Below are 18,600 nucleotides of genomic sequence, written 5' to 3' on the forward strand. Positions count from 1 at the left end.
CCTAACCCTGTAGACACAGTGAGTCTCTAACCCTGTAGACACAGTGAGTCTCTAACCCTGTAGACACAGTGAGTCTCTAACCCTGTAGACACAGTGAGTCTCTAACCCTGTAGACACAGTGAGTCTCTAACCCTGTAGACACAGTGAGTCTCTAACCCTGTAGACACAGTGAGTCTCTAACCTTATAGACACAGTGAGTCTCTAACCCTGTAGACACAGTGAGTCTCTAACCCTGTAGACACAGTGAGTCTCTAACCCTGTAGACACAGTGAGTCTCTAACCCTGTAGACACAGTGAGTCTCTAACCCTGTAGACACAGTGAGTCTCTAACCCTGTAGACACAGTGAGTCTCTAACCCTGTAGACACAGTGAGTCTCTAACCCTGTAGACACAGTGAGTCTCTAACCCAAACCTTATAGACACAGTGAGTCCCTAACCCTGTAGACACAGTGAGTCTCTAACCCTATAGACACAGTGAGTCTCTAACCCTGTAGACACAGTGAGTCTCTAACCCTGTAGACACAGTGAGTCTCTAACCCTGTAGACACAGTGAGTCTCTAGCCCTGTAGACACAGTGAGTCTCTAACCCTGTAGACACAGTGAGTCTCTAACCATGTAGACACAGTGAGTCCCTAACCCTGTAGACACAGTGAGTCTCTAACCCAAACCTTATAGACACAGTGAGTCCCTAACCCTGTAGACACAGTGAGTCTCTAACCCTGTAGACACAGTGAGTCTCTAACCCTGTAGACACAGTGAGTCTCTAGCCCTGTAGACACAGTGAGTCTCTAACCCTGTAGACACAGTGAGTCTCTAACCATGTAGACACAGTGAGTCCCTAACCCTGTAGACACAGTGAGTCTCTAACCCAAACCTTATAGACACAGTGAGTCCCTAACCCTGTAGACACAGTGAGTCTCTAACCCTGTAGACACAGTGAGTCTCTAACCCTGTAGACACAGTGAGTCTCTAACCCTGTAGACACAGTGAGTCTCTAACCCTGTAGACACAGTGAGTCTCTAACCTTATAGACACAGTGAGTCTCTAACCCTATAGACACAGTGAGTCTCTAACCCTGTAGACACAGTGAGTCTCTAACCCTGTAGACACAGTGAGTCTCTAACCCTGTAGACACAGTGAGTCTCTAACCCTGTAGACACAGTGAGTCTCTAACCCTGTAGATGCAGTAAGTCTCTAACCCCTGACCCTAACCTCGTCCCTGTGTTGTCTCTATGTTTCTCCACCAGGCTGCTCTGAGCTCTACAGACATGGCCCTGACCCTAACCTCGTCCCTGTGTTGTCTCTGTTTCTCCCCCCAGGCTGCTCTGAGCTCTACAGACATGACCCTGACCCTAACCTCGTCCCTGTGTTGTCTCTATGTTTCTCCCCCATTCTGCTCTGAGCTCTACAGACATGGCCCTGACCCTAACCTTGTCCCTGTGTTGTCTCTGTTTCTCCCCCAGGCTGCTCTGACCTCTACAGACATGGCCCTGACCCTAACCTCGTCCCTGTGTTGTCTCTATGTTTCTCCCCCAGGCTGCTCTGACCTCTACAGACATGGCCCTGACCCTAACCTCGTCCCTGTGTTGTCTCTGTTTCTCCCCCAGGCTGCTCTGACCTCTACAGACATGGCCCTGACCCTAACCTCGTCCCTGTGTTGTCTCTGTTTCTCCCCCCAGGCTGCTCTGAGCTCTACAGACATGGCCCTGACCCTAACCTCGTCCCTGTGATATCTCTATGTTTCTCCCCCCAGGCTGCTCTGGCCTCTACAGACATGGCCCTGACCCTAACCTCGTCCCTGTGTTGTCTCTATGTTTCTCCCCCCAGGCTGCTCTGGCCTCTACAGACATGGCCCTGACCCTAACCTCGTCCCTGTGTTGTCCCTATGTTTCTCCCCCAGGCTGCTCTGAGCTCTACAGACATGGCCCTGACCCTAACCTCGTCCCTGTGTTGTCTCTATGTTCCTCCCCCCAGGCTGCTCTGAGCTCTACAGACATGGCCCTGGCCCTCAACAGGTACCTGTGTACAGCGGTTCTTCCCCTGCTCACTAAGTGTGCCCCGCTGTTCGCTGGGACAGAGCCCTACGCCTCGCTCATAGACTCTCTGCTTCACACCGTCTACCGTCTCTCTAAAGGATGCTGCCTCACCAAGGCACAGAGAGACGCTATCGAGGAGTGTCTGCTGGCCACCTGTGGGTAAGGAATGGCTTTTGGGTTACTCTCTGCTAGCATATTTGACTGGCCACCTGTGGGTAAGGAAGGGCTTTTGGGTTACTCTCTGCTAGCATATTTGACTGGCCACCTGTGGGTAAGGAAGGGCTTTTGGGTTACTCTCTGCTAGCATATTTGACTGGCCACCTGTGGGTAAGGAAGGGCTTTTGGGTTACTCTTTGCTAGCATATTTGACTGACCACCTGTGGGTAAGGAATGGCTTTTGGGTTACTTTCTGTTAATATATTTGACTGGCCACCTGTGGGTAAGGAATGGTTACAACTGTAGGGATGGAAACACTCTCTATGTGACTATCTGTCTTCTGGCTACAGATGTAGGTTGTTAATTTGATCATCCTGTGAATGAAAATAAAAAATGTGTAGTGTATTTGAGGTTTTATAAGGCTTCTGAAGTTTTGTAATTACGATTTAGAAATGTCAGACTAGATTATCAAGCCCTACAGAAATGTCCATTCATTATAATCTACATAATAATTCAAATTTCCTGTTACTTCAGGATTTTTTTCCTGCTGTAGCAAACTGTCTCAAATTATGATCCTACATCTGTAGGTGTGGCTAAGGGATGTTAGGGGTACACTTTCCTACTTCTACAGTAGTGGTCCTTTAATAAGCCTCCGTGTGTGCGTGTGTGTGTGTGTGTGTGTGTGTGTGTGTGTGTGTGTGTGTGTGTGTGTGTGTGTGTGTGTGTGTGTGTGTGTGTGTGTGTGTGTGTGTGTGTGTGTGTGTGTGTGTGTGTGTGTGTGTGTGTGTGTGTTCCCAGTCAACTGAGGCCGTCCATGATGCAACACCTGCTGAGACGCTTGGTGTTCGATGTTCCTCTCCTCAACGAACACACCAAGATGCCTCTCAAGGTTTCATTAGGTCTTCTTCTATGTAGCCCGCCAAGAGGCTAATCACCTGACACAATGTCCTCCAACCTCATCCGCCAACCTCATCCTCCAACCTCATCCGCCAACTTCATCCAGCCTCCTCCTCCCTCCTTCCTTCCATCCCTCCCTCCCTCCTCCAACCTCCTCGTCCAACCTCCTCCTCCCTCCTTCTTTCCCTCCCTCCTCCAACCTCATCCTCCAACCTCATCCTCCAACCTCATCCTCCAACCTCATACTCCAACCTCATCCAACCTCCTCCTCCAACCTCATCCAACCTCCTCCTCCATCATCCTCCTCCTCATCCTCCTCCAACCTCATCCTCCAACCTCATCCTCCAACCTCATCCAACCTCCTCCTCCATCATCCTCATCCTCCTCCAACCTCCTCCTCCATCATCCTCCTCCTCGTCCTCCTTCAACCTCCTCCTCCTCCAACCTTATCCTCATCCAACCTCCTCCTCCTCCTCCAACCTCATCCAACCTCATCCAACCTCATCCTCCAACTACATCCTCCAACCTCCTCCTCCTCCAACCTCATTATAGTATTGTGTGTGTGTGTTTCTGAGGTGTTCAGTAATCATGCATCTTTGAGCACGATTGTAGACTGTGAATCTTGATGTTTCAGCTGTTGACCAATCACTACGAGCGTTGTTGGAAGTATTACTGTCTGACGGGCGGCTGGGGGAGCTTTGGGGCGTCGTCTGACGAAGAGCTGCATCTCTCCAGGAAGCTGTTCTGGGGCATCTTCGATGCTCTGTCTCGCAAGGTACAGACTACATCCAGTGGTGGCTGGTGAGGGGAGGAGGACGGGCTCGTATTAATGTCTGCAACGGAGTAAAGGGGATCGGTATTCAGTCCATCTACTGTGGTATTCAGTCCATCTACTGTGGTATTCAGTCCATCTACTGTGGTATTCAGTCCATCTACTGTGGTATTCAGTCCATCTACTGTGGAATTCAGTCCATCTACTGTGGTATTCAGTCCATCTACTGTCACAGGGTTGTACCTATTGAAGATGCTGAGATTGTGATGGTTTAGGGCCCTCTAGTGGTCAGTGGGAAACATCACCTACCATACTATCGTACCCTCTCAATCCATACAGTTGGAATCCAATACACCTTGTAACTTCACTCACATCGTCTTGTTCACCATCTGTCTCTGTCCTGCCCCGACCAGGGGTACAGTTTAAACTGTCTCTGTCCTGCCCCGACCAGGGGTCCAGAAGCTGTTTAAACTGTCTCTGTCCTGCCCCGACCAGGGGTCCAGAAGCTGTTTAAACTGTCTCTGTCCTGCCCCGACCAGGGGTCCTGTTTAAACTGTCTCTGTCCTGCCCCGACCAGGGGTCCAGTTTAAGCTGTCTCTGTCCTGCCCCGACCAGGGGTCCTGTTTAAACTGTCTCTGTCCTGCCCCGACCAGGGGTCCTGTTTAAACTGTCTCTGACCTGCCCCGACCAGGGGTCCAGTTTAAACTGTCTCTGTCCTGCCCCGACCAGGGGTCCAGAAGCTGTTTAAACTGTCTCTGTCCTGCCCCGACCAGGGGTCCTGTTTAAACTGTCTCTGTCCTGCCCCGACCAGGGGTCCAGTTTAAACTGTCTCTGTCCTGCCCCGACCAGGGGTCCAGAAGCTGTTTAAACTGTCTCTGTCCTGCCCCGACCAGGGGTCCTGTTTAAACTGTCTCTGTCCTGCCCCGACCAGGGGTCCAGTTTAAGCTGTCTCTGTCCTGCCCCGACCAGGGGTCCTGTTTAAACTGTCTCTGTCCTGCCCCGACCAGGAGTCCAGTTTAAACTGTCTCTGTCCTGCCCCGACCAGGGGTCCAGAAGCTGTTTAAACTGTCTCTGTCCTGCCCCGACCAGGGGTCCAGTTTAAACTGTCTCTGTCCTGCCCCGACCAGGGGTCCAGGAGCTGTTTAAACTGTCTCTGTCCTGCCCGACCAGGGGTCCAGTTTAAACTGTCTCTGTCCTGCCCCGACCAGGGGTCCAGAAGCTGTTTAAACTGTCTCTGTCCTGCCCCGACCAGGGGTCCAGTTTAAACTGTCTCTGTCCTGCCCCGACCAGGGGTCCAGAAGCTGTTTAAACTGTCTCTGTCCTGCCCCGACCAGGGGTCCAGAAGCTGTTTAAACTGTCTCTGTCCTGCCCCGATCAGGGGTCCTGTTTAAACTGTCCCTGTCCTGCCCCGACCAGGGGTCCTGTTTAAACTGTCTCTGTCCTGCCCCGACCAGGGGTCCTGTTTAAACTGTCTCTGTCCTGCCCCGACCAGGGGTCCAGAAGCTGTTTAAACTGTCTCTGTCCTGCCCCGACCAGGGGTCCAGAAGCTGTTTATACTGTCTCTGTCCTGCCCCGACCAGGGGTCCAGAAGCTGTTTAAACTGTCTCTGTCCTGCCCCGACCAGGGGTCCTGTTTAAACTGTCTCTGTCCTGCCCCGACCAGGGGTCCAGTTTAAACTGTCTCTGTCCTGCCCCGACCAGGGGTCCAGAAGCTGTTTAAGCTGGCTCTCCCGTGCCTGAGTGCTGTGGTTCCTGACTACATATACACACACACACACACACACACACACACACACACACACACACACACACACACACACACACACACACACACACACACACACACACACACACACACACTCTCTCTCTTCATATGCAGCGGCCTCCTCTCTCTCTCCAGAGGTATGATCAGGAGCTGTTTAAGCTGGCTCTCCCGTGTCTGAGTGCCGTGGCCGGGGCACTACCACCTGACTACATGGAGAGTAACTATGTGGCCGTGATGGAGAAACAGTCCTCTATGGACGCCGAGGGAAACTTCAACCCACAGCCAGCAGACACCACCAAGTAAGACACCGTTGATTCAGTTGATTCAGTCTGAATACATCAAGGTATTCTCTTCTTTCTGACGTGACAGTGACGGTCGTTGTACTTCTTTTGTGTCCCTGCTGTGGCCCAGTGTGAACGTCCCGGAGAAGCTGGATCACTTTGTCAGTAAATATGCTGAGCATTCACATGACAAGTGGTCCATGGACAAGGTGAGGGGGTTGTCTCGAAGCGCTTGATTGATTGAGGAATTGATGAATTGATTCAGTCATTGATTCATTGATTCAGTCACTGATTCATTGATTCAGCCATTGATTAATTGATTCAGTCACTGATTCATTGGTTCAGCCATTGATTCATTGATTCAGTCATTGATTAAATATTTGATTCATTGATTCAGTCATTGATTCAATCTTTGATTCATTGATTCAGCCATTGATTAATTGATTCAGTCATTGATTCATTGATTCATCCATTTATTAATTGATTCAGTCATTGATTAAATATTTGATTCATTGATTCAGCCATTGATTCATTGATTCAGCCATTGATTCATTGATTCTGTCATTGATTCATTGATTCTGTCATTGATTCATTGAGTCAGTCATTGAGTCATTGATTCATTGATTCTGTCACTGATTCATTGCTTAAGCCATTGATTCAGTCATTGATTCATATATTCAGTCATTAATTAATTCATTAATCTATTTCGCTCTCTCTCCAATATCTCTCTCTCGTCTGTCTCAGTTTTCCAACGGCTGGGTTCACGGGGACAAGGTGTGTGAGGCCTCTAAAGTCCACCCTCTCCTCAAGCCCTATAAAGGGTTGTCAGAGAAGGTAAGATCGTACTGGAACACGAGGCTGTGGTCTATCATTTGTTAGTCAGCAACCAGGTCAGACTCAGTTCATCAACAACCAGGTCAGACAGAGTTAATCAACAACCAGGTCAGACTCAGTTCAACAACAACCAGGTCAGGTCAGACACAGTTCATCAACAACCAGGTCAGACACAGTTCATCAACAACCAGGTCAGACTCAGTTCATCAACAACCAGGTCAGACTCAGTTCATCAACAACCAGGTCAGACTCAGTTCATCAACAACCAGGTCAGACACAGTTCATCAACAACCAGGTCAGACTCAGTTCATCAACAACCAGGTCAGACACAGTTCATCAACAACCAGGTCAGGTCAGACACAGTTCATCAACAACCAGGTCAGACACAGTTTATCAACAACCAGTTCAGACTCAGTTCAACAACAACCAGGTCAGACTCAGTTCATCAACAACCAGGTCAGACACAGTTCATCAACAACCAGGTCAGGTCAGACTCAGTTCATCAACAACCAGGTCAGACTCAGTTCATTAACAACCAGGTCAGACTCAGTTCATCAACAACCAGGTCAGGTCAGACTCAGTTCATCAACAACCAGGTCAGACTCAGTTCATTAACAACCAGGTCAGACTCAGTTCATCAACAACCAGGTCAGACTCAGTTCATTAACAACCAGGTCAGACACAGTTCATCAACAACCAGGTCAGACACAGTTCATCAACAACCAGGTCAGGTCAGACACAGTTCATCAACAACCAGGTCAGACACAGTTTATCAACAACCAGTTCAGACTCAGTTCAACAACAACCAGGTCAGACTCAGTTCATCAACAACCAGGTCAGACACAGTTCATCAACAACCAGGTCAGACACAGTTCATCAACAACCAGGTCAGGTCAGACACAGTTCATCAACAACCAGGTCAGACACAGTTTATCAACAACCAGTTCAGACTCAGTTCAACAACAACCAGGTCAGACTCAGTTCATCAACAACCAGGTCAGACACAGTTCATCAACAACCAGGTCAGACACAGTTCATCAACAACCAGGTCAGGTCAGACACAGTTCATCAACAACCAGGTCAGACTCAGTTCATCAACAACCAGGTCAGACTCAGTTCATTAACAACCAGGTCAGACACAGTTCATCAACAACCAGGTCAGACACAGTTCATCAACAACCAGGTCAGGTCAGACACAGTTCATCAACAACCAGGTCAGACACAGTTTATCAACAACCAGTTCAGACTCAGTTCAACAACAACCAGGTCAGACTCAGTTCATCAACAACCAGGTCAGACACAGTTCATCAACAACCAGGTCAGACACAGTTCATCAACAACCAGGTCAGGTCAGACACAGTTCATCAACAACCAGGTCAGACACAGTTTATCAACAACCAGTTCAGACTCAGTTCAACAACAACCAGGTCAGACTCAGTTCATCAACAACCAGGTCAGACACAGTTCATCAACAACCAGGTCAGACACAGTTCATCAACAACCAGGTCAGACTCAGTTCATCAACAACCAGGTCAGACACAGTTCATCAACAACCAGGTCAGACACAGTTCATCAACAACCAGGTCAGACACAGTTCATCAACAACCAGGTCAGACACAGTTCATCAACAACCAGGTCAGGTCAGACTCAGTTCATCAACAACCAGGTCAGACTCAGTTCATCAACAACCAGGTCAGGTCAGACTCAGTTCATCAACAACCAGGTCAGGTCAGACTCAGTTCATCAACTACCAGGTCAGACTCAGTTCATCAACAACCAGGTCAGACTCAGTTCATCAACAACCAGGTCAGGTCAGACTCAGTTCATCAACTACCAGGTCAGACTCAGTTCATCAACAACCAGGTCAGACTCAGTTCATCAACAACCAGGTCAGGTCAGACTCAGTTCATCAACAACCAGGTCAGGTCAGACTCAGTTCATCAACAACCAGGTCAGGTCAGACTCAGTTCATCAACAACCAGGTCAGGTCAGACTCCGTTCATCAACAACCAGGTCAGGTCAGACTCAGTTCATCAACAACCAGGTCAGGTCAGACTCAGTTCATCAACAACCAGGTCAGGTCAGACTCAGTTCATCAACAACCATGTCAGGTCAGACTCAGTTCATCAACAACCAGGTCAGGTCAGACTCAGTTCATCAACAACCAGGTCAGGTCAGACTCAGTTCATCAACAACCAGGTCAGGTTAGACTCAGTTCATCAACAACCAGGTCAGGTCAGACTCAGTTCATCAACAACCAGGTCAGACACAGTTCATCAACAACCAGGTCAGACACAGTTCATCAACAACCAGGTCAGACACAGTTCATCAACAACCAGGTCAGACACAGTTCATCAACAACCAGGTCAGGTCAGACTCAGTTCATCAACAACCAGGTCAGACTCAGTTCATCAACAACCAGGTCAGGTCAGACTCAGTTCATCAACAACCAGGTCAGACTCAGTTCATTAACAACCAGGTCAGACTCAGTTCATCAACAACCAGGTCAGACACAGTTCATCAACAACCAGGTCAGGTCAGACACAGTTCATCAACAACCAGGTCAGACACAGTTTATCAACAACCAGTTCAGACTCAGTTCAACAACAACCAGGTCAGGTCAGACACAGTTCATCAACAACCAGGTCAGACACAGTTCATCAACAACCAGATCAGACTCAGTTCATCAACAACCAGGTCAGACTCAGTTCATCAACAACCAGGTCAGACTCAGTTCATCAACAACCAGGTCAGGTCAGACTCAGTTCATCAACAACCAGTTCAGACTCAGTTCAACAACAACCAGGTCAGACCCAGTTCATCAACAACCAGGTCAGACACAGTTCATCAACAACCAGGTCAGACACAGTTCATCAACAACCAGGTCAAACTCAATTCATCAACAACCAGGTCAGACTCAGTTCATCAACAACCAGGTCAGACTCAGTTCATCAACAACCAGGTCAGACTCAGTTCATCAACAGCCAGGTCAGACACAGTTCATCAACAACCAGGTCAGACACAGTTCATCAACAACCAGGTCAGACACAGTTCATCAACAACCAGGTCAGACACAGTTCATCAACAACCAGGTCAGGTCAGACTCAGTTCATCAACAACCAGGTCAGACTCAGTTCACCAACAACCAGGTCAGGTCAGACTCAGTTCATCAACAACCAGGTCAGGTCAGACTCAGTTCATCAACAACCAGGTCAGGTCAGACTCAGTTCATCAACAACCAGGTCAGGTCAGACTCAGTTCATCAACTACCAGGCCAGACTCAGTTCATCAACAACCAGGTCAGACACAGTTCATCAACAACCAGGTCAGACACAGTTCATCAACAACCAGGTCAGACACAGTTCATCAACAACCAGGTCAGACACAGTTCATCAACAACCAGGTTTGACACAGTTCATCAACAACCAGGTCAGACACAGTTCATCAACAACCAGGTCAGACTCAGTTCATCAACAACCAGGTCAGACACAGTTCATCAACAACCAGGTCAGACACAGTTCATCAACAACCAGGTCAGACTCAGTTCATCAACAACCAGGTCAGACACAGTTCATCAACAACCAGGTCAGACACAGTTCATCAACAACCAGGTCAGACACAGTTCATCAACAACCAGGTCAGACTCAGTTCATCAACAACCAGGTCAGACTCAGTTCATCAACAACCAGGTCAGGTCAGACTCAGTTCATCAACAACCAGGTCAGACACAGTTCATCAACAACCAGGTCAGGTCAGACACAGTTCATCAACAACCAGGTCAGACACAGTTTATCAACAACCAGCTCAGACTCAGTTCAACAACAACCAGGCCAGGTCAGACACAGTTCATCAACAACCAGGTCAGGTCAGACACAGTTCATCAACAACCAGGTCAGACACAGTTCATCAACAACCAGGTCAGACTCAGTTCATCAACAACCAGGTCAGACACAGTTTATCAACAACCAGTTCAGACTCAGTTCAACAACAACCAGGTCAGGTCAGACACAGTTCATCAACAACCAGGTCAGACACAGTTCATCAACAACCAGGTCAGACTCAGTTCATCAACAGCCAGGTCAGACACAGTTCATCAACAACCAGGTCAGACACAGTTCATCAACAACCAGGTCAGACACAGTTCATCAACAACCAGGTCAGACACAGTTCATCAACAACCAGGTCAGGTCAGACTCAGTTCATCAACAACCAGGTCAGACTCAGTTCATCAACAACCAGGTCAGGTCAGACTCAGTTCATCAACAACCAGGTCAGGTCAGACTCAGTTCATCAACTACCAGGTCAGACTCAGTTCATCAACAACCAGGTCAGACTCAGTCAGACTCAGTTCATCAACAACCAGGTCAGGTCAGACTCAGTTCATCAACAACCAGGTCAGGTCAGACTCAGTTCATCAACTACCAGGTCAGACTCAGTTCATCAACAACCAGGTCAGACTCAGTTCATCAACAACCAGGTCAGGTCAGACTCAGTTCATCAACAACCAGGTCAGGTCAGACTCAGTTCATCAACAACCAGGTCAGGTCAGACTCAGTTCATCAACAACCAGGTCAGGTCAGACTCCGTTCATCAACAACCAGGTCAGGTCAGACTCAGTTCATCAACAACCAGGTCAGGTCAGACTCAGTTCATCAACAACCATGTCAGGTCAGACTCAGTTCATCAACAACCAGGTCAGGTCAGACTCAGTTCATCAACAACCAGGTCAGGTCAGACTCAGTTCATCAACTACCAGGTCAGACTCAGTTCATCAAAACCAGGTCAGACACAGTTAATCAACAACCAGGTCAGACTCAGTTCATCAACAATCAGGTCAGACTCAGTTTATCAACAACCAGGTCAGACTCAGTTCATCAACAACCAGGTCAGACTCAGTTCATCAACAACCAGGTCAGACTCAGTTCATCAACAACCAGGTCAGTTTCAGTTAATCAACAACCAGGTCAGACTCAGTTCATTAACAACCAGGTCAGACTCAGTTCATCAACAAACAGTTCAGACACAGTTTATCAACAACCAGTTCAGACTCAGTTAATCAACAACCAGGTCAGACTCAGTTCATTAACAACCAGGTCAGACTCAGTTCATCAACAAACAGGTCAGACACAGTTCATCAACAACCAGGTTTGACACAGTTTATCAACAACCAGTTCAGACTCAGTTCAACAACAACCAGGTCAGGTCAGACTCAGTTCAACAACAACCAGGTCAGACTCAGTTCATCAACTACCAGGTCAGACTCAGTTCATCAACAACCAGGTCAGACTCAGTTCATCAACAACCAGGTCTGACACAGTTCATCAACAACCAGGTCAGACACAGTTCATCAACAACCAGGTCAGACACAGTTCATCAACAACCAGGTCAGACTCAGTTCATCAACAACCAGGTCAGACACAGTTCATCAACAACCAGGTCAGACTCAGTTCATCAACAACCAGGTCAGACTCAGTTCATTAACAACCAGGTCAGACACAGTTCATCAACAACCAGGTCAGACTCAGTACATCAACAACCAGGTCAGACTCAGTTCATCAACAACCAGGTCATTTACAGTTCATCAACAACCAGGTCAAACACAGTTCATCAACAACCAGGTCAGACTCAGTTCATCAACAACCAGGTCAGACACAGTTCATCAACAACCAGGTCAGACACAGTTTATCAACAACCAGATCAGACACAGTTTATCAACAACCAGGTCAGACACAGTTTCTCTATGTGAACTGAGTCTGACGGTTTTTGTTTCAAACCTCCAGTCTCTCTCTGCGTCTCTTCTCTGTGAGATATATCTGTCTACCGTCCAGTCTCTCTCTGAGTCTCTTCTCTGTGAGATATATCTGTCTACCGTCCAGTCTCTCTCTGAGTCTCTTCCCTGTGAGATATATCTGTCTACCGTCCAGTCTCTCTCTGAGTCTCTTCCCTGTGAGATATATCTGTCTACCGTCCAGTCTTTTCTCTGTGTCCCTCTAGGATAAAGAGTTGTACCGCTGGCCTATCAAGGAGTCTCTGAAGACGATGGTGATGTGGTGCTGGAGCATAGAGAGGACCAGGGAGGGAGACCCAGCCAGCCTACACAACAGAGCACGTAGGATCTCTCAGATCAGCCAGGTAGGAGGCGGTCACAGCCTTACAGTAACAACGTACAGTACTGACTGTGATGTGACACACTTCCAGCTGCTCCATCCATTCTAATGCACTGTGTTATACTGCTCCTAGTAATTACCTTTACGTGGTCGTCCAATCTCCTCTCTGATTCATACACTCCACAGCTCAATAGGGACATTCCCAATAGTAGATACTGACTGTTTCAGCATAGCGGAATATACAGTATGTCCTTCACCTGTCAGAGCAAAGTACAGGACATGTCAAGTAGCTAACAGTCCTGAGAAGAGTCCTGAGACTACAGGACATGTCAAGTAGCTAACAGTCCTGAGAAGAGTCCTGAGACTACAGGACATGTCAAGTATCTAACAGGATCTGAGACTACAGGACATGTCAAGTAGATAACAGTCCTGAGAAGAGTCCTGAGACACAGGACATGTCAAGTATCTAACAGGATCTGAGACTACAGGACATGTCAAGTAGATAACAGTCCTGAGAAGAGTCCTGAGACACAGGACATGTCAAGTATCTAACAGGATCTGAGACTACAGGACATGTCAAGTATCTAACAGTCCTTAGAAGAGTCCTGAGACTACAGGACATGTCAAGTAGATAACAGTCCTTAGAAGAGTCCTGATACTACAGGACATGTCAAGTAGCTAACAGTCCTGTCTCTCCCTCTGTGTTCTTCCCAGCAACACTCTGTCGAAGGAGCTCCAGGTTTCAGCCCCAGACCCATCGACATGAGCAATGTGACACTGTCCCGGGACCTGCACGTGAGTGACATGCTACACATACTCTGAGTGACACGCTACACATACTCTGAGTGACACGCTACACATACTCTGAGTGACATGCTACACATACTCTGAGTGACACGCTACACATACTCTGAGTGACACGCTACACATACTCTGAGTGACACGCTACACATACTCTGAGTGACACGCTACACGTACTCTGAGTGACACGCTACACGTACTCTGAGTGACACGCTACGCGTACTCTGAGTGACACGCTACACGTACTCTGAGTGACACGCTACACGTACTCTGAGAGACACGCTACACATACTCTGAGTGACACGCTACACGTACGCTGACTGACATGTGACATGCTAAACACAGTCTGAGTGACACGCTGCACATACTCTGAGTGCCACGCTACACATATTCTGAGTGACACGATACACATACTCTGAGTGACACGCTACACATACTCTGAGTGACACGCTACACATACTCTGAGTGATACGCTACACGTACGCTGACTGACATGTGACATGCTAAACACAGTCTGAGTGACACGCTGCACATACTCTGAGTGCCACGCTACACATATTCTGAGTGACACGATACACATACTCTGAGTGACACGCTACACATACTCTGAGTGACACGCTACACATACTCTGAGTGATACGCTACACATACTCTGAGTGACACACTACACATTCTCTGAGTGACACGCTACACATTCTCTGAGTGACACGCTACACATTCTCTGAGTGACACGCTACACATACTCTGAGTGACACGCTACACATACTCTGAGTGACACGCTACACATACTCTGAGTGACACGCTACACATACTCTGAGTGACACGCTACACATACTCTGAGTGACACGCCACACGTACTCTGAGTGACATGTGACACGCTACACATACTCTGAGTGACACGCTACACGTACTCTGAGTGACATGCTAAACATAATCTGACTGACATGATAAACACAGTCTGAGTCACATGCTACACGTGCTCTGAGTGACACATTACACGTGCTCTGAGTGACACACTATACGTGCTCTGAGTGACACACTACACGTGCTCTGAGTGACACACTACACGTGCTCTGAGTGACACGCTACACATACTCTGAGTGACATGCTACACGTGCTCTGAGTGACATGCTACATGTGCTCTGAGTGACATGCTACAAGTTTTGTGTTACTTGCAACACAAGATGTGTGTATAATGGTTATGACAAAGTAAGCCCCAGTCTAGTTATTAACTTGAGTGTTTCTTATGTCCATTCTTTTCAGTCTATGGCAGAACTGCTTGCAGAGAACTATCATAATATTTGGGCGAAGAAGAAGAAACTTGAACTAGAAGCCAAAGGTGTGTACAGTCGGACAGATGGTCCTTTAGGACATACTTACATCTGGTCTGTTAGCTTCCAACACCAAGTAACCAGCTGTTCCTGGTCTTGATTTGGTAACTGGTTTCCTGTTCTCGATCTGTAGCTGTGCCCCTCTGTACCTCTCTCTCTCTCTGTCTCCTGTGTTTAATAGGTAGAACAGTACTCTTTACTGATGAAGGTAACATGACATCCAACTGTAGCTCACTCTGCTGCTAGACATCCAACTGTAGCTCACCCTGCTGCTAGACGCCCAACTGTAGCTCACCCTGCTGCTAGACGTCCAACTGTAGCTCACTCTGCTGCTAGACATCTGTAGCTCACTCTGCTGCTAGACGTCCAACTGTAGCTCACCCTGCTGCTAGACATCCAACTGTAGCTCACCCTGCTGCTAGACGTCCAACTGTAGCTCACGCTGCTGCTAGACATCCAACTAGAGACCTTAGATATCTGCTAGACATCCAACTGTAGCTCACTCTGCTGCTAGACATCCAACTAGAGACCTTAGATATCTGCTAGACATCCAACTGTAGCTCACTCTGCTGCTAGACATCCAACTAGAGACCTTAGATAGCTGCTAATCATCCAACTAGAGACAGAACTAGAGACCTTAGATATCTCCTAGACATCCAACTAGAGACAGAACTAGAGACCTTAGATATCTGCTAATCATCCAACTAGAGACAGAACTAGAGACCTTAGATATCTGCTAGACATCCAACTGTAGCTCACTCTGCTGCTAGACATCCAACTAGAGACCTTAGATAGCTGCTAATCATCCAACTAGAGACAGAACTAGAGACCTTAGATATCTCCTAGACATCCAACTAGAGACAGAACTAGAGACCTTAGATATCTGCTAGACATCCAACTAGAGACAGAACTAGAGACCTTAGATATCTGCTAGACATCCAACTAGAGACAGAACTAGAGACCTTAGATATCTGCTAATCATCCAACTAGAGACAGAACTAGAGACCTTAGATATCTGCTAGACATCCAACTGTAGCTCACTCTGCTGCTAGACATCCAACTAGAGACCTTAGATAGCTGCTAATCATCCAACTAGAGACAGAACTAGAGACCTTAGATATCTCCTAGACATCCAACTAGAGACAGAACTAGAGACCTTAGATATCTGCTAGACATCCAACTAGAGACAGAACTAGAGACCTTAGATATCTGCTAGACATCCAACTAGAGACAGAACTAGAGACCTTAGATATCTGCTAATCATCCAACTAGAGACAGAACTAGAGACCTTAGATATCTGCTAATCATCCAACTAGAGACAGAACTAGAGACCTTAGATATCTGCTAGACATCCAATTAGAGACCTTAGATATCTGCTAGACATCCAACTAGAGACCTTAGATATCTGCTAGACATCCAACTAGAGACCTTAGATAGCTGCTAATCATCCAACTAGAGACAGAACTAGAGACCTTAGATATCTGCTAGACATCCAACTAGAGACCTTAGATATCTGCTAAACATCCAACTAGAGACAGAACTAGAGACCTTAGATATCTTCTAGACATTCAACTAGAGACCTTAGATAGCTGCTAATCATCCAACTAGAGACAGAACTAGAGACCTTAGATATCTGCTAGACATCCAACTAGAGACAGAACTAGAGACCTTAGATATCTGCTAGACATCCAACTAGAGACCTTAGATAGCTGCTAATCATCCAACTAGAGACAGAACTAGAGACCTTAGATATCTGCTAGACATTCAACTAGAGACCTTAGATATCTGCTAGACATTCAACTAGAGACAGAACTAGAGACCTTAGATATCTGTAAGAGACAGAACTAGAGACCTTAGATATCTGTTAGAGACAGAACTAGAGACCTTAGATATCTTCTAGACATTCAACTAGAGACCTTAGATAACTGTTAGAGACAGAACTAGAGATCTTAGATATCTGTTAGAGACAGAACTAGAGACCTTAGATATCTGTTAGAGACAGAACTAGAGACCTTAGATATCTGTTAGAGACAGAACTAGAGATCTTAGATAGCTGTTAGAGACAGAACTAGAGGACATTAGGTAGCTGTTAGATACAGAACTAGAGACCTTAGATATCTGTTAGAGACAGAACTAGAGACCTTAGATATCTGTTAGAGACAGAACTAGAGACCTTAGATATCTGTTAGAGACAGAACTAGAGACCTTAGATATCTGTTAGAGACAGAACTAGAGATCTTAGATAGCTGTTAGAGACATAACTAGAGACATTAAATAGCTGTTAGAAACAGAACTAGAGACATTAGATATCTGTTAGAGACAGAACTAGAGGACATTATGTAGCTGTTAGAGACAGAACTAGAGGACATTAGGTAGCTGTTAGAGACAGAACTAGAGGACATTAGGTAGCTGTTAGAAACAGAACTAGAGACCTTAGATATCTGTTAGAGACAGAACTAGAGGACATTATGTAGCTGTTAGAGACAGAACTAGAGGACATTAGGTAGCTGTTAGAAACAGAACTAGAGACCTTAGATATCTGTTAGAGACAGAACTAGAGGACATTAGATATCTGTTAGAGACAGAACTAGAGACCTTAGATATCTGTTAGAGACAGAACTAGAGGACATTAGATAGCTGTTAGAAACAGAACTAGAGATCTTAGATATCTGTTAGAGACAGAACTAGAGGACATTAGATATCTGTTTGAGACAGAACTAGAGGACATTAGATATCTGTTAGAGACAGAACTAGAGACCTTAGATATCTGTTAGAGACAGAACTAGAGGACATTAGATAGCTGTTAGAAACAGAACTAGAGATCTTAGATAGCTGTTAGAGACAGAACTAGAGACCTTAGATATCTTCTAGACATTCAACTAGAGACCTTAGATATCTGTTAGAGACAGAACTAGAGATCTTAGATATCTGTTAGAGACAGAACTAGAGACCTTAGATATCTGTTAGAGACAGAACTAGAGACCTTAGATATCTGTTAGAGACAGAACTAGAGACCTTAGATATCTGTTAGAGACAGAACTAGAGACCTTAGATATCTGTTAGAGACAGAACTAGAGACCTTAGATATCTGTTAGAGACAGAACTAGAGACCTTAGATAGCTGTTAGAGACAGAACTAGAGGACATTAGGTAGCTATTAGAGACAGAACTAGAGGACATTAGATAGCTATTAGAGACAGAACTAGAGGACATTAGATAGCTATTAGAGACAGAACTAGAGGACATTAGATAGCTATTAGAGACAGAACTAGAGACATTAGATAGCTGTTAGAGACAGAACTAGAGACCTTAGATATCTGTTAGAGACAGAACTAGAGATCTTAGATATCTGTTAGAGACAGAACTAGAGACCTTAGATATCTGTTAGAGACAGAACTAGAGACCTTAGATATCTGTTAGAGACAGAACTAGAGATCTTAGATATCTGTTAGAGACAGAACTAGAGATCTTAGATAGCTGTTAGAGACAGAACTAGAGACCTTAGATATCTTCTAGACATTCAACCAGAGACCTTAGATAGCTGTTAGAGACAGAACTAGAGATCTTAGATATCTGTTAGAGACAGAACTAGAGGACATTAGGTAGCTGTTAGAGACAGAAC

The 18,600-nt window shown here is 46.5% G+C and overlaps 1 protein-coding gene across 1 annotated transcript in view; it reads left to right on the forward strand.

Annotated features, from left to right (window-relative positions):
- Positions 1 to 18,600, forward strand: part of LOC139381183 (ryanodine receptor 2-like) — a 497,608-nt gene that overhangs the window by 334,544 nt on the left and 144,464 nt on the right. The window contains exons 50-58 of the mRNA XM_071124606.1: positions 1,975 to 2,195; positions 2,991 to 3,081; positions 3,724 to 3,864; positions 5,761 to 5,924; positions 6,037 to 6,115; positions 6,651 to 6,740; positions 12,735 to 12,872; positions 13,562 to 13,642; positions 14,912 to 14,987. Of these exons, the coding sequence (XP_070980707.1) occupies positions 1,975 to 2,195; positions 2,991 to 3,081; positions 3,724 to 3,864; positions 5,761 to 5,924; positions 6,037 to 6,115; positions 6,651 to 6,740; positions 12,735 to 12,872; positions 13,562 to 13,642; positions 14,912 to 14,987 (1,081 nt within the window). The remainder of the gene's footprint in view (positions 1 to 1,974; positions 2,196 to 2,990; positions 3,082 to 3,723; positions 3,865 to 5,760; positions 5,925 to 6,036; positions 6,116 to 6,650; positions 6,741 to 12,734; positions 12,873 to 13,561; positions 13,643 to 14,911; positions 14,988 to 18,600) is intronic.

This window comes from Oncorhynchus clarkii, chromosome 23 (genome assembly GCF_045791955.1).
Source record: "Oncorhynchus clarkii lewisi isolate Uvic-CL-2024 chromosome 23, UVic_Ocla_1.0, whole genome shotgun sequence".
Classification (NCBI taxonomy): domain Eukaryota; kingdom Metazoa; phylum Chordata; class Actinopteri; order Salmoniformes; family Salmonidae; genus Oncorhynchus; species Oncorhynchus clarkii.